This window comes from Chiloscyllium plagiosum, unplaced genomic scaffold, assembly GCF_037043375.1.
Source record: "Chiloscyllium plagiosum isolate Xiang-an unplaced genomic scaffold, Cpla_swu_hap1 HiC_scaffold_12, whole genome shotgun sequence".
Taxonomy (NCBI): Eukaryota; Metazoa; Chordata; class Chondrichthyes; order Orectolobiformes; family Hemiscylliidae; genus Chiloscyllium; species Chiloscyllium plagiosum.
The window spans coordinates 54,628,949-54,645,845 of record NW_028270150.1 but is presented as its reverse complement, the minus strand read 5'-3'; the positions used below and the strand labels follow the sequence as shown (position 1 = coordinate 54,645,845).

General features: G+C 40.5%; 1 protein-coding gene across 3 annotated transcripts in view; it reads left to right on the top strand.

The window, feature by feature from the left end:
* usp9 (ubiquitin specific peptidase 9) overlaps window positions 1-16,897 on the top strand; it is a 275,343-nt gene that overhangs the window by 241,478 nt on the left and 16,968 nt on the right. For all 3 annotated transcript variants that reach the window (XM_087992832.1, XM_087992834.1, XM_087992833.1), the window contains 3 exons: window positions 604-760; window positions 11,441-11,653; window positions 11,914-12,009. In XM_087992832.1, the coding sequence (XP_087848958.1) occupies window positions 604-760; window positions 11,441-11,653; window positions 11,914-12,009 (466 nt within the window). The remainder of the gene's footprint in view (window positions 1-603; window positions 761-11,440; window positions 11,654-11,913; window positions 12,010-16,897) is intronic.

Here is a 16,897-nt window from a genome sequence, read left to right as displayed (position 1 = left end):
GTTGCTGGAAAAGCGCAGCAGGTCAGGCAACATCCAAGGAACAGGAGAATCGACATTTCGGGCATAAGCCCTTCTTCAGGAATTGTAGAGGGAGGAAGAGAGCTTCTTCAAGGAAGGCATCCTTGTAAGAGGATTCGCAGTAGGTTAAAATCTTCGAGAGAAAGTGAGGGCTGCAGATGCTGGAGATCAGAGCTGAAAATGTGTTGCTGGAAAAGCGCAGCAGGTCAGGCAGCATCCAAGGAACAGGAGAATCGACGTTTCGGGCATGAGCCCTTCTTCAGGAATCATGCCCGAAACGTCGATTCTCCTGTTCCTTGGATGCTGCCTGACCTGCTGCGCTTTTCCAGCAACACATTTTCAGCTCTGATCTCCAGCATCTGCAGCCCTCACTTTCTCTTGAATTTAATAGAAGTCTACCTCCTTGAGAAATTAACTCAGGTACTCCATCACACCTTTTAGCTTTAATATAGTGTGAATACCACAGATCTTGAAACAAATTAAGTTCTTGTCTGTTTCGCTAAAGAGAAGGATCTGACATAAATTGAAGTATATAAATATGTTTTTGAGTGCCTCAACATTTTGCAAATGTATCTTTTCCTATAGGATTCACAATGCACTGAAAGGGATTCCTGATGACAGAGACGGACTGTTTGACACCATCCAGCGTTCTAAAAACCACTATCAGAAGAGAGCATACCAGTGTATTAAATGCATGGTTGCCCTCTTCAGCTCATGTCCTGTAGCCTACCAGATCCTTCAGGTAAACGTTTTCTTTTAATAAAATGGGAAGCCAGGAGTAACCACAGAAACCTCTTGGGGAGTTTGAGTCAGAATTGTAGTTCAGTCATGCCTCGTTTTGTCATGTTGCCTCCTTCAACCTGTTCAGTCTCATGTATGAATTGCTGTATTGTTTATGAAAGGGCAAATCCTATTTATTGAGTGGTTTATATGATGAGATGGTAGTAACTCATCAGTGTATTAACTCATTGGATTTTCCACAGAGATTTAATCTCTGACAAATCTAGAATTGTCATATCATCTGGATTTCTGTCACTCTGAATCAGTTTCTTTTTGGGCACTTAAGTTTTTCATGTTAATGCTTATTGTGCCTGAGATTCAAAATGGAAAAGATTGCCTAAATTAATTTGTTACCTTACCAAAGGAAAGTAGATGCCAGTGTCTGAGGATACTTGCAGAAAAATAAGTTATTCTCACTGTAACACTTTTTTCGTTAAGAGGTCTCTGCTGTCTTTGAGTGTAAAGCTTTACTCCTTTTTGCCCTATTCATACCCCTCCTGACTGGACCAGCCTCTATGGGGTCACCCCTCAACCTCTGATACTCCAAGGAAAATAGCCCCAGCCTATTCAGCCTCTCCCTATAGCTCAACCCTGACAACATCCCTGTAAATATTTCTTCAACCCTTTCAAGTTTACAGACATGCTCCCTACCAAATCATACCAAATCCCACCTTCACTACCCTATCTACCTGTGACTCCACTTCCATAGAGCTATGAACCTGCACTCCACGGTTTCTTTGTTCAGCAACACTTCCCAGGACCTTCCCATTAAGTATATATGTCCTGCCCTGACTTGCCTTTCCAAAATGCAGCACCTCACATTTATCTAAATTTAAAGTCTCGTCTGCCATTCCTTGACCCACTAGACCATCTGATCAAGATCCCATCGTACTCTGAGGTAACCATCTTCGCTGTCCACTATACATCCAATGTTGGTGTCATCTGTAAGCTTACTAACTAGACCCCTTGTTCATGTACATATCATTTGTATAAATAACACACAGCAATGGGCCCAGCAGCGAACTTCGTGGCATACTGCTGGTCACAGGCCACCAGTCTGAAAAACAACCCTCCACCACCAGCCTCTGTCTTCTACCTTCCAGCCAGTTCTGTATACAAATTGCTAGTTCTCCCTGTATTCCATATAATCTAACCTTGCTAATCAGTCTACTGTGAGTAACCTTGTCAAGCGCCTTACTTAAGTCCAGAGAGATCACGCCCACTGCTCTGCGCTCATCAATCCTCTTCGTTAGATTAGATTAGATTACTTACAGTGTGGAAACAGGCCCTTCGGCCCAACAAGTCCACACCGACCCGCCGAAGCGCAACCCACCCATACATTTACCCCTTTAACCTAACACTATGGGCAATTTAGCATGGCCAATTCACCTGACCCGCACATCTTTTTGGACTGTGGGAGGAAACTGGAGCTCCCGGAGGAAACCCACGCAGACACGGGGAGAATGTGCAAACTCCACACAGTCAGTCGCCTGAGTCGGGAATTGAACCCGGGTCTCTGGCGCTGTGAGGCAGCAGTGCTAACCACTGTGTTATTTCTTCAAAAAACTCAAATCAAGTTCATGAGACACAATTTCCCATGCGCAAAACCATGTTAACTATCCCTAGTCAATCCTTGTCTTTCCAAATCCTGTCCCTCAAGATTCCCTCCAACAACTTGCCCACCACCAACATTAGGTTGACCGGTCTATGGTTGCCTCACTTTTCCTTACCACCTTTCTTCAGTCGTGGCACCATGTTCTCCTACCTCCAGTCTTCCAGTGCCTTGCCTGTGGCTGTCTATGATACACATCTCTCAGCAAAGGACCAGCAATCACTTCCTTAGCTTCCCACAGCATTCGAGGGTACACCTGATCAAGTCCTGGGGATTTATCCACCTTTATACATTTCCAGCACCACCACTTCTGACGTATGGACATTTTTCAAAATGTCAGTATTTATTTCCTTATGTTCTCTAACTTCCATATCCTTCTCCAAAGTAAACACTGGCGTAAAACAATAGTTTGCGATTGCCCCTCACCTCTTGCTGTTCCACACATAGGTTGCCTTGCTGATCTTTCAGAGGGCCTATTCTCTCTCTCGTTACCCTTTTTGTCTTTAATGTATTTGTAGAATCCCTTTGGATTCCACTTAACCCTGTTTACCAAAGCTATCTCATGTCCCTTTTTTGCTGTCCTAATTTTCCTCTTACTGCCTTCTGGGGAATCATTCGATTTCTGTTGTCTTTACCTCACATATACTGTGCATACTCGTGTAGAGGTCAATTTCCTGTATAAGTCAGCCCTTTATTTTGTCCAAAAAATCTTGTATTTTCCATATATCTAGTGTAAATCGATCCTATTATATCGTATTAGAAACCTTTTGTAAGGGAAACTGCATCTTCCCATTAACTTATTTTGCTGAAATTTCCTAGATTTCCGAATGAAGAAAATAAAGTCAATGTTCCCAATAACCCACCTGAACAAAATTGCATTCATTCTTTCATACTGGTAACTCTACTCATCGTTCTTTGTTTACTACTGGTATATCGCTTCTCTGTTCATTAACTCGTAACTCTACTTACCCCACTTGGTTTATTACAGCACGTTTTGGTTCATTCATTCGTTCAAACCGGTGCTAAGTCAATCGGCACTTATTGCACTTTGTTCACTATACATCCTAAAGTTAATATTGTTAAAAAGTTAAATCATTTTAATCGTGCCATTACATCTGAATAAAAGTGAGATATATTAACTACATACTGGTATATCTTTAATTCTTTAACATTTCGTTATACTGCTTCAGTTCTAAAACAATATGAAGAATAACATTCATGTAGAGGATTTTAAGGGATACATTGTTCCTCTTTTAAAGTCCAATTTTGTATTTGTCAAAATATTTATTTAATTTGTATTCTAAGTTAATCTACAATTAGTGCTCTCTTTAGAATAATAGTGTGGTGTGCAGTGTAAATTCCATTACTTTAGTTTCAGCACAGTTTGTTGAGTGAGCCACTGTGTAACAGGGCCTTACCCCTACTCCCACTGTGGCTACTCCCCCACCCCCCAAAAAAAATTCGGCCAAGACTACAAACCTCCAGCGCCTTCCATCAACATGGCCCCATGCAGACGCACGGTGAGGAGGTCGTGCCGGTCACCTGTCTCCAATGACATCACTGCCCGCCAATCAGAATGCCCACCTGCTTGATGGGCAGACCGCAAGCCAATCAGAGCTGCGGCGGCAGTGAACCTGCCCACCTAACCGTCACAGATTGGAAGTCCATGTACTTTATCAGAGACTGTAACAAATTGAGGAAAGTTTGTGTTCCTGACTCAAATCTGGCAGGAAGATGGACAGTAGAAGATTAGGGTTCAGTAACTATTTAGTATTCTTCTTTACCTGGGATTAGTTGTGTGATCAAATAGACTTCTGCTAATAATATAGTATTTCAAATTACAGCATGAATTTCAGTACCTCATGTATCAGTTGACCCCCTAATTTTGGCTTTAAAACAGTCTTCAAAACTTGACCTATACATGACTATATACAGTGCTTTCTTTCTATTCTTGACCAAAACCTTAATTTCTCTAGTTATCCAGCATTCCCTATGCCTATCAGCCTTGCCATTCACCCTTACAGGACCATACTGTCTCTGGATTCTTGTTATCTCATTTTTGAAGGCCTCCCATTTTCCAGACATTCCCTTACCTGCAAACATTCGCCCCCAGTCAACTTTTGAAAGTTCTTTCGAATACTGTCACAATTGACCTTCCTTCAATTTAAACTTTAACTTTTAGATCTGGTCTATCTTTTTCCATCACACTTTTAAAGCTAATAGAATTATAGTCACTGGTTCCAAAGTGCTCCCTCACTCACCTCAGTCATCTGCCCTGTCTTTTTCCCCCAAGAGTAGGTCACGCTTTGCACGTTCTCTAGTAGATATATCCACAGACTGAAGTAGACAATGTTCTTGTATGCACTTAGCAAATTACTCTCCATCTAAACCCTTAACACGATGGAAGACCCAGACTATGTTTGGAAAGTTAAAATTCTCTACCATAACCGTCCTATTCTTCTTTTGGATAACTGAGATCTGCTTACAAACTTGTTTCTTAATTTCCTGCTATTTGGGATGCCTATAAGACAATCCCAATCTCAATTCCACCCAAATAATTTGCCAGACGTATTCCCAGGAATATGCTCCCAAAATACAATTGTAATGTTATCCCTAATCAAAAACACCATTTCTCCACCCCTCTGCCACCACCAACACCATTGATCCTTCCTATAGCATCTATACCCTGAAACATGAAGCTGCTAGTCCTGTGCATCACTGAGCCGCATCTCTGTAATCGCTATGATATCCCAGTCTCTTGTTCCTAACCATGTCCTGAGTTCATTTGGCTTATCCATTAGGCCTCCTGTATTGAAATAAATGCAGTTTAATGTATCTGTCCTACCTTGTCCTCTATTTTGTTCCTGCCTGCCCTGACACTGTCTGACTTAGTCCTTTTTCCAACTGTACCATTCTCAGACTGGTCTGTTTTCCCCTCTCAGTCTCTTACTGTTTAAATCCACCCAAGCAGCTGTAAAATATCTCTGCCAGTATATTAGGCCCCTTCCAATTCAGGTGCTCTCCATCCTTATACAGATCACTTCTACCCAAAAGGCATTCCAATGATCCAAAAATGTGAATCCTTCTCCCCTGCACCAGCTCCTCAGCCATGCATTTATCCGTTCTATTCTCCTGTTCATACCCTCACTAGCTTGTGGCACTGGGAGTAATCCAGCTATTATGACCCTCAAGGACCTAATTTTTAAATTCCTGCCAAACTTCCCATATTCTCTCCTCAGTCTCGTCCTTTTCTCTTCCTGTGTTGTTAGTTACAACATGTACTAAGGATCTCCTGCTGGTCCCTCTCCACTTTGAAAATATTCAGCTCCCTCTTCACGATATCTGATCGTGGCTTCTGGGAGGCACCACACCATTCTGGTGTCTTGCTGTCGGCCGCTGCATGTGTCTGTGCCTCTGTATTGGTGTATTGTACCATCAATAAGGAAAACATTATCCAGTAAATCAAGGGGATTTCATCCATTTGACCTAGGTTTATGAAGTCTCTGGTGGCTTCAATAATCTTTGCATGTCATGATAACCAACATTTTATTGGATCTTTCAGGCTTTCACTTTCTCTTTCCATTATGTATATTCTTTATCTTCTGGATTAGTCTTCGGCCATCAGCCTGTCACCTTGAATTTTGACCTTGAGTTGATTTGCCAGGCTGAGTTTTTCTCTAGGAGATCTCATATTCGAAAATAATTTTCATTAAACCAGTCCTGACCAAACTCAGTGATTTGAGTGCAGGTGTCCAGCACAGCAGACTAGTATCAACTGCCGCCTTCTGTTAGTATTCAATACTATCTACTCAGAAGATTCTTTAACCGTTGTCACCTTCCTGTGAAAACTGAACTAAACGGAACACTACGAATACATGACAACTATTTATGGATAACAGCAGTTCCGTTTCCACTGCTGCACCGGATTTGCAAACAATGCTTAAATGCTTCAATTATGACTACAAGAAATCCGGCCTGTCCTCGAATAATGCCGAACAAAACTCATCTCACAACCCATGCCTCATCACCCAAATATATATCTGTATATATGTTGATGAAAATGTTTTGGAATATTTTGGGACACTTACCGTACCTTGGCGGCAACCTTTCTCAAATACTAGATCAGCCGCATCAGCTCAACCTTCTGCACTGTACAGGTTTTGTCTTTTTGTCATTTGTTCACTGGCTAGTTGCTCATCCTTGATTGCTCAGACGGAAGTTAGGAGTCAACCACATTGCTGTGGCTCTGGAGTCAAATGTAGGCCAGACCAGGTAAGGGCAGCAGTTTCCTTCCCTAAAGATGGGATTTTCCAACAATCAACAGTGGATTCACGGTCATTATTAGACTCCCAGATTTTTTTTTAAATTGAATTCAGATTCCACCACGTGCCATGGTGGGATTCAAACCCAAGTCCCCAGAACATTATCTAGGTCTTATAGTCCACTGCTGATGCTACAGTCCATCACCTCCCCCCTGAAGAATGTCAACAGGTGTCATCTTGTATTGAGTGGTTGTTGTTATCACATGCAAGTACTGCCCTAAAGTTTAGACAGTGTGTTAGAGAAATGTCATTGGCAGTATCTCATCCTCCAGATTCAATAGGAGGCCTGAAATGTAAATGCTCGTGACCTGCAGGTGTGGTGATATTTATCCTTCAGTCTGCATCGCATTTCGAGTTGCAGTGTCAATATTGATGAGTCAGTTTGGTTGACAAGGAAATATTAAGAGCAGGTCCTGCACCTAGTATTCCACTACATCTGGGGAAGCTTTGCCCCATGCCCTGAATGTATACAGGTTAAGAATTGGCTTGTGGGAACTTTTATTACCCCTTCCTTCCACCAAGTGTATAAAGCTAACTGTGCAACTATTGGAGAGGACAAAACAGGATTTGCAGTGGTGGGAGAGGTTACCATTATCATGGCTGGGCCAAATAATCCTGATTAAAATGAATGTTCTTCGCCTGTTGTACCCCATAAGAATGCTCCTGTTGTGCTACCCAGCCAAGTGTTACAGAGGCTCAGAGATTGGCTAGAGTCCATCATGTCGTGCCACAGGTACCCTCTAATTAAATTCGCTAAATTGCAACTTTCGCAGGGTGAGAGAGGGGTGGATCTTCTGGATTTGAAGAAATATCAAATAAGCGCCCTGTTAGCTTATGTTGTCGACTGGGACGGGGAGTTCGGAGTCAACGTGGCTTGATATTGAAGCCTCGCAGTCGAGATGCCCTCTAGTTAACTTATTACTTATGGATAAGATGAAATCTGTGACCGAGCAGTGTAAGAATCCAATCACTTTAAATACAGTGAAAACCTGGAGGATAATGAGGCAAGACAAGGGCAATTGGTCAAAGACCTCACCGTTTACCCCATTGGTGGGAACACAAGGATTTAAACCTGGGGCAATGGACTCTGGCTTTAAGCTATGGGAGAATAAGAGAATCTCATGCCTGGGAGATTTGTTCGAGGGGGAGGTCCTGATGTCATTTAGTCAGTTAAGTCAGAAATATGGATTTTCCAAACAGGAACCTTTTCCGGTACTTTTCAGATAAGGGATTATATACAAAGGAAGACTATGCTCCTGGCTCAGTGTTACAAGTCACATGGAGAAAAGAGTACTCCGGTGTATGGGTGCTCTTTCAGTCAGTACTTATCATTTACAGAAAGTTTGTGCCTTGGGGGACTGGAAGGACTTTGTAGGACGTGGAATCAAGAGCTCGGAGAGGATATTTCATCGGAGGTATGGGAAGATATATGGGGAAATGTAAGGAAAATTTTAGTGTGTAACAGCACAGGCCATGCAATTAAAGATATTCCACAGGGCTCATATGGCACCAGAAAGGCGAGCTTAGCTCAAGAGAGGAGTGTCATCACGGTATCCCAAATGTAAAATTAATGTAGGCACTTTGAGTCACTGCTACTGATCATGTTGTAAGATCATGAGAGATACTGGAGTGCTATAATGGAGCTAAAGGACATCCTGGGGATTAAGATTAATGTGCATCTGTTATATCATCTTGGGTTGCCAAATTTGCCCCCTCTGGGGCAATGGGAAGAAATTGTATAGCATTCTTATCCGTTATGCGAGGGAGAACATTTTAATGAATTGGGCATCGGGAAAATCCACTAGGTCTTATGTGGTGGCTTGGATGTTAGTGGAGCATCTCCCCTAAGACTACCTCTCAAATATGGTGCACCACAAAACAGAGCAGTTTTACAAGATGTGGCAGCCCTTTTAAAATTATATTGATGTAGACTTATCAGCAATATTAATTAGGGCAATGGAATAGCCGTGGGAATCCGTATGGGTGCCTGTGGAGCCTGGGGGTAAAAAGAATATGGGTATTATAGCTGGTGCTCCTAAGGATGGGAGCCTCGGTGGGGGTTTGCTGAGTGAAAAAGAATCAAGTAGTGAGATTTAATTTAAGTTACTTGAATTTAGTTTAAGTTGATATTTATTTAATTTGTTTGTAGTTTAGTTTAAGTAGATACGTTTGTTCTGGTAGAATAGTAGGTCTTCATTAATAATAGTACTGAGTTACAACTTTGTTGTACAGCCTGTACTTTTCTGTTTTTGGTGTTGTTCCTCTTTTTGTATATAGATGTTTTGTAAAAGATTTAAAATGGTCTTTCTTAAAAATATTTCTATTAAGAAAATTGGCAGCTTAGTTTCATGATAACGGCAGCAGAATGTTGTACCTGAGTAGATGTCATCCTTCAAGTGAGGAACAGCTGATAACAATGTCTTTGAATATTGCAAAGAGAAGTTTGCCGACACGTGAAAAGAAAGTTGGATTGTGTTAGTATGACTCCATATCCTGCTTCAACCATGTAAGAAATCTAAAGCCAGTCATCACCTTTTGTAGACTAGTTGCAGATCAGACCAATTATTTAAAGCTAGATTTTACTGCACTGTTTTCCTGAATACCATGCAAACGGATACTTGATCTATTAGCGCACATTTTGTATCCCTGTTCACTGTAGATGACACAACTTGACATGTAAAAAATGACTTGTCAACAAGTGAACGTGGCGGGGGGGGGGGGGTTACTTAAAATAATGATCACCAGGGAAAAGGCACTGTGAAAAATAATAGAGCTGAAGGCTGACAAGTCTCCTTTATCCTGCTGGGCCTCGTCCTAGGGTCGTTAAGAAGAGAAGCTCAGTGTATTGATTTTAATTTTCTAAAATGCCCGAGATTCACATCCGTTTGGAATATATTGAATGATTTCTATTTAAGAAAAGAGGGAGACAAAGCAGAAAACTAGAGGTCAGTTAGCCTAACATTTACCATAAGAAAATGCTAGAATCAGTTATTCAGGAAGTTAGAGCAGAGCACTTAGAAAATCTCACTGCAATCTGACAATCAATGTGTTTTCTGGAAGAAAAATAAAGTTTATTTAATTTATTAGAGTTGCTTGAGAAAATAACAATATGGTTGAAGGAAAATAAGTACATATGATGTATTTGGATAAGGTGTCATAGAAGTGGTTGCTGCACAAACCAAAAATGTGTGGCATAGGGCACAGTGTATATGTTCTCACAGAGGATTGATGAGCAATAGGAAACAATATACATAAATGGGTCAATTTTGGATTTGCAGCATGAGTAGAGACACTGGGGTCAGTGTGATTTAATTATTTATTATCTATATCAGTCAGTTAGATCAAGGGACCAGCTGTGTATGTTAAATTTATTGAGGCAAGAGATAGAAGAGTAAATTGTGAAAAGGATGCAAGTGTGCAAAGAGATATGGTAGGCTGCATGAGAGGCCAAAAAAATAGCCAGATGGAGTGAAAACAGGCTTGTCCAACGTGTTCATGTGTGAGGGCCAAATTTCAAATTTTCTTTCACTGTAGGGCTGGTCAACAGTTTAAGGAGGAGAAGATTTGGCACAACAATAAATGTGAATTTAAGCGCGGAATTTACCATTATTTTAAGCATTAAATTAGAGATGAGTAGTTAATAAAAATAAAAAGTACCGTGAAACAGATCTGTTTTATTTTGGCTATCTCAGTTAACAAGCAGAGATCGAGAAAGAAACAGACTATGCCCCAAGTTCTGATCACCAAGGATGTTCTGAAGAAGGGTCACAGGATCCAAAACATTACCGCTGTTTTCTCTTGTAGATGCTGTCAAACCTGAGTTTCTCCTGCAGTTTTTCAGATTTCCCACATCTGCAGTTCTTTTTGTTTTAGTGGGATACTATACATAGTTTTGATCTCCTTATTTAAGCAATGACATAACTGCATTAGAAGTAGTTTAAAGCAAGTTCCTGGGATGAAGGGGTTATCATGAAAATGGAGAAGGAAAGTAGAGCCTGTATTAATTTAAGTTTAGATGAAAGGTGATCATATTGTAACATATAAGCCCTGAGAATATTTGCCTGGGTGGATGCTGAAAGCATGTTTTGCCTTGTGGGAAGGAATAGAAAAGGGGATAGGATGAGCAATGAAGAACTTCTCATTTCAGACTGAGATAAAAGTAGATATTTTCTGAGCACTGTCTGTAGGGGAATTACTTTTTCTCAGAGTAATGGAGGCAGGGTCACTCAACAGGCAAAATTAAATCCTTGAATAACAAAGGACTTCAAGTTATTGGGATTAGGCAGGAAAGAAGAGTGGACGCTATAATCTGATCAACCGTGATTTTATCTAATGGCAGAGGATCCAAAAGATGATCCCTGCTCCTGATTGGTAAGCTCATATATGACATGAAATGGAGAATGTACATGTTGTGTTGACATACTTTCCCTCCCTTCCTGACTGTAACCAGTTACACCACTTAGTCAAGAAATATTTGACAATTGTGTGGACAAGGGACCAAACTTCAATTAAATGGCCCATGTCATCATGGAGGGCTCACTTGTATTTCCTTACCGAATCTAATCAAAAAGGCATGTATTTATAAAGATCATGTCATAAACTTGGAACCCATGTGTTTTGCAACGAATGGAACATGTTTTAACTGCAGTCACTGTTTAGGAAATCTGACTAAGTTTTAATTGTACATTTTATTTTAATGATCATGCAGAGTAATGGGGATCTGAAAAGGAAATGGACCTGGGCAGTTGAGTGGCTTGGAGAAGAGCTGGAACGTCGGCCGTATCCTGGAAATCCACAGTATACCTATAACAACTGGTCACCCCCTGTACAAAGCAACGAAACATCAAATGGTTACTTCTTGGAGAGGTCACACAGTGCCAGGATGACTCTTGCAAAAGCATGTGAGCTATGTCCAGAAGAGGTAAGGAATTGAGAAATTTCAGCTTTGAACATTTAAATTTGTCCATGTTTGTGTTCATTTCTGCAAATTAAAAAAAGATAGATGGTACAGCTTCACCTTAACTATTCAGACTTCCACCATTAGGTCCCCCACCCCCTTTCTACTGTCTCAAAATATATGCCAAAACTCCCCCCTCTTGTTTATTATCCAACTTACTGTGTAAAATATGACACTTTCCTCTGCATGTTCTTCGTTGCTTAGTCAATATGTTGACATTTTAGGAGCCAGATGATCAAGATGCACCAGATGATCATGATTCTTCCCCACCAGAAGATGCTCCTTTGTATCCCCATTCACCAAGCTCTCAATATCAACAGGTAAGTCTTCATCTTTCATTGCCCTAATTTCTTTCTTTGCGCTTGCTTATATAAAAAAAAAGTCATTTAATTTCACGTTGTATCTGCGGGAAAATGGATTTGTAAATGATAAACGGGCACAATCTAATTTTTGAAATTCCATGCAGAACAACGTTTAACCTTGGATCAATTTTTCTTATCCTGGGCATATACCGAGATCAGATGTTTGGAGTTTTGAACTTCTGGAAATATTCTTTTGTAAACCCATTTAAGGAGCACTGCAAATTTTAATTCAGGGCATTAAAATTGGGTCATATGTTCACTATTCAAATACAACATTTTATTTCTGTGATTGTTGAAACAAATTTCTTCACATTTCTGATGCATACTAATATCATCTAACTAATTGTTCCATTAATCCATGAGTATGGATATTCATTGAAACATAAATTCATTGCCTCCTGAAGTTATTGATCAGTTTCTTTTCTGGTGGTGCAACCAAAGTTGAAATCACTCCAAGTTTGAGACTCCAACCTTTGTTGTGGTTCTGTTCGCCGAGCTGGAAGTTTTTGTTGCAAACGTTTCGTCCCCTGTCTAGGTGACATCCTCAGTGCTTGGGAGCCTCCTGTGACGCGCTTCTGTGGTGTTTCCTCCGGCACTTATAGTGGTCTGTCCCTGCTGCTTCCGGTTGTCAGTTTCAACTGTCCGCTGTAGTGGCCGGTATATTGGGTCCAGGTCGATGTGTTTGTTGATGGAGTTTGTGGATGAGTGCCATGCTTCTAGGAATTCCCTGGCTGTTCTTTGTTTGGCTTGCCCTATAATGGTAGTGTTGTCCCAGTCGAATTCATGTTGCTTGTCATCTGCATGTGTGGCTACGAAGGATAGCTGGTCATTGCGTTTCGTGGCTAGTTGATGTTCATGTCCTACGTTCACCAGAATGAAGGACCTGATACCCAGCATGAGCAAAACTAATGTAGTGTACAAAATCCCATGCAAGGACTGCACAAAACACTATGTAGGACAAACAGGAAGACAGCTAACGATCCGCATCCATGAACATCAACTAGCCACGAAACGCCACGACCAGCTATCCTTAGTAGTCACACATGCAGACGACAAGCAACATGAATTCGACTGGGACAACATTACCATTATAGGGCAAGCCAAACAAAGAACAGCCAGGGAATTCCTAGAAGCATGGCACTCATCCACAAACTCCATCAACAAACACATCGACCTGGACCCAATATACCGGCCACTACAGCGGACAGCTGAAACTGACAACCAGAAGCGGCAGGGATAGGCCACTATAAATGCTGGAGGAAACACCACAGAAGCGCTTCACAGGAGGCTCCCAAGCACTGAGGATGTCACCTAGACAGGGGACGAAACGTTTGCAACAAAAATTTCCAGCTCAGCGAACAGAACCACAACAACGAGCACCCGAGCTACAAATCTTCACCCAAACTTTGAACTCCAACCTTTATGTACACCAGAACTAACTCAGCTTTCGGAACAGTTTGTGTTAATTTCTTACCATTGTTCCCTTTTGCTTTTGCTTGGCAGAATTCTGCCAATGAGAAACAGAGCAAAGTGGTTGTGTATGCAAATTGTATTCATCAGCTTAATTTCGGTTTATTCCCATTTCTTCCTCACTCTTTCTTGAGCATTTTTGATGTGAGCACCAACCTGTTTAAAGAGAAATCCCACGATCCTGCTTGTCATGACTTTAATATAAGGAACTCAGTAATAGTGACAACATGATTTTATCCCATTGTGAAGAAAACACTTGGCTGACATTTGCCACTTCATTGCAGGATAAATTTAGGTTCAGAATCTAACATTCCACTCTGACAGTCATTTGATACTTGAACTGTTTTTGTTTTGATCAACTTGACGTACTTGATGACACAAGTGTCATGACTCTGTTGGAAATTAGCTTGAACCCTCCTGTTCCACAAGCCATCACAAGTATGGAATATGGTGAATTTAATCTCTAAGTTGGTTAGTGTCTGACTCTTGACTTCTACCTAAGGTGGAAGAAATTCATGCCACATTTCATCAATGAACAAGAGAAAAAACACATTTATTATAAAACATTTATCTGCCAATATATGGCAAAGCAACGTACTTATTACTCAATGAACTATATACCTTTAAAATGTAAATGCAAACATTCACAGACAGAACAGATGAGACAAAGTCTTTTTTATAATTATCATGTGTATAAAATATTAACCAAAAAGGCTCAATCTGTGGATCCAAGTTCAAGCTTAAAAAGGTGATATGATTTGACTTTTCCAGTTTGTTCTGGTTTTTGATATTTTTTCCTGTACAATGTGATGATTCTCAATTAAATGGATGGATTTGGATGTATCTTGACTTGAATTCAAAGTTTTTCTTTTGTTCTTCCATTCTTTTGTTCTTCCATTCTTTTATTCTTCTATCTACATCTTTGAGTGGTACTTTTTTCCAGTTACGAGAAAGAGGAATGAGGATTTAAATGGTGATAGCTTTTTTGACATCCTTTGTTCCATCAGTTTCTCAAATTTGCGATAAACTTTACTTAAACCAATCCAAGTTATGTTGCTAGACAATTAATTATTTTACACAAGATTCTTGACGTTGGTATGTCTCAAGTATCAAATCCAGTTCCTGCAAAAGAACAACAGATAATTCTATTTTCCTTCAAGTTACTAAAAACAAATAATCCAAGCTTCCATTTTCTGATTTGTATTTCCAGCAAACATTTCTGTAATGCTTACATGTGGAGAAAAATTGAAGAGGCTTGCTCAATTTATGCCTTGTGTGTTAAACGAGAAAAGTGACTTTGGCACGAGAACTTAAAATGGTATTTGCTATTTGAGTTTTGCTAAGTACAATACGAAAAGGAAAGGAAGTACTTACTCCAAGTGACAAGTGAACAAGCGGCTGTTAACAATATAATGAGATTTTAGAAATATTTTTCTTGTTATGTCTAAAATTTGTGAAATATAAAATTCAATTTCAATTTGATCATTATACTGTTGCTTGGCTGACAGGGATATAAAGTTATTTTTGACTTTAAATTCAAGATTTGCACCTTGCTTTTCGAGGGAGTATTGCAGGTGTCGTCCCATCATTTAAACGATGAATGATGCAGTGATGCCAATTTTGGGGAAAGTTAATTGAAAATATGCAAGTATTGAAAAGAGTTATAACTGATCCAATAATAGCTAGCTGCATTTGATTGACTCTACAGAAATTAAAAGTGCAACGTTCCTGTTAAATTCCATGCTTGCTTTACCCTGTAAGGTATTGGGAAGCCCTATTATTTTCACTTTGTGTAAAAATAAGATGCTCCATTGTATAAGGTGCATTTTTGCATTTGAGGTTGTCATGCTTGAAGCAAACAAGTTTTTAAGTTTATTATCTACAAAATAAAGTCTTATTTTATATAACCGTTCCATCATTGAAAATGTTCCAGTGCATTTTCTGAGAGACATAAACAAGTCTAGCTGATCATTGAGCTCATGCACGTGATTTTTAAGTAAGACATCCTGATTTTGTGCTATTAATGATAGCCATGATGACCCAATAGTCTTGAGCTGCTTTGCTACTGACCTTCCAATCATCATAAGGTCACAAGTGGGGATATTCACTGATAATCGAACAATTTTCATTCCCATTGAGACTTCTTGGATAATGGTACAATCCATGTCCAAATGCAGCAAGACCTGGATATCATCCAATATTGGGCTGGTAAGTAATATTGATGCTATGCAAGTGCTAAGCCATGACTATATCTGACCAGAAAAATCTAACAATTCGCTCCCCAACTTGACAATCAATGGTATTAAAAGTCTGGAATGGAATGAAATGCTCCCTACATGTTGGATGCGTGCAGCTCCAAGCTATTTGTTCACCATTATTACTTCTCTGAAACTCACCAACTGCTGGGGTCCACGTGCACAATTGAATACAAGAATCCACAAGTTCCTGTCAGCGATTTTGTGTTGAGTCTCCAAAGTAACAATGATTATTAAATTGATGAGAACTTCAACTTCAATCTTAACATCTCTTGAAACTCCACCACCAACTGCTGCCACCACCACCAAAATAAATGCTACTTTGTTAATAGACAAGAACCCTTGCAGTCCAGAAAACGTTCATTGACATTTGTGTAATCTCAGAATTTTCCATCATAGAGTCATAAAGATGTATAGCATGGAAACAGACCCTTCGGTCCAACCCGTCCACGCCAAACAGATATCCCAACCCAATCTCGTCCCACCTGCCAGCACCCGGCCCATATCCCTCCAAACCCTTCCTATTCATATACTCATCCAAATGCCTCTTAAATGTTGCAATTGTACCAGCCTCCTCCACTTCCTCTAACAGCTCATTCCATACACGTACCACCCTCTGCGTGAAAAGGTTGCCCCTTAGGTCTCTTTTATATCTCACCCTAAACCTATGCCCTCAAGTTCTGGACTCCCTGACCCCAGGGAAAAGACTTTGTCTATTTATTCTATCTATGCCCCTCATAATTTTGTAAACCTCTATAAGGTCACCCCTCAGCCTCTGACACTACAGGGAAAACAGCCCCAGCCTGTTCAGCCTCTCCCTGTAGCTCAGATCCTCCAACCCTGGCAACATTCTTGTAAATCTTTTCTGAACCCTTTTCGATAGGAAGGAGACCAAAATTGCACGCAATATTCCAACAGTGGCCTAACCAATGTCCTATAGAGCCGCAACATGACCTCCCAACTCCTGTACTCCATACTTTGGCCAATAAAGGAACGCATACCAAACACCACCTTCACTTTCCTATCTACCTGCGACTCCATTTTCAAGGAGCTATGAACCTGCACTCCATGGTCTCTCTTTGTTCAGCAACACTCCCGAGGACCTTACCATTAAATGTATA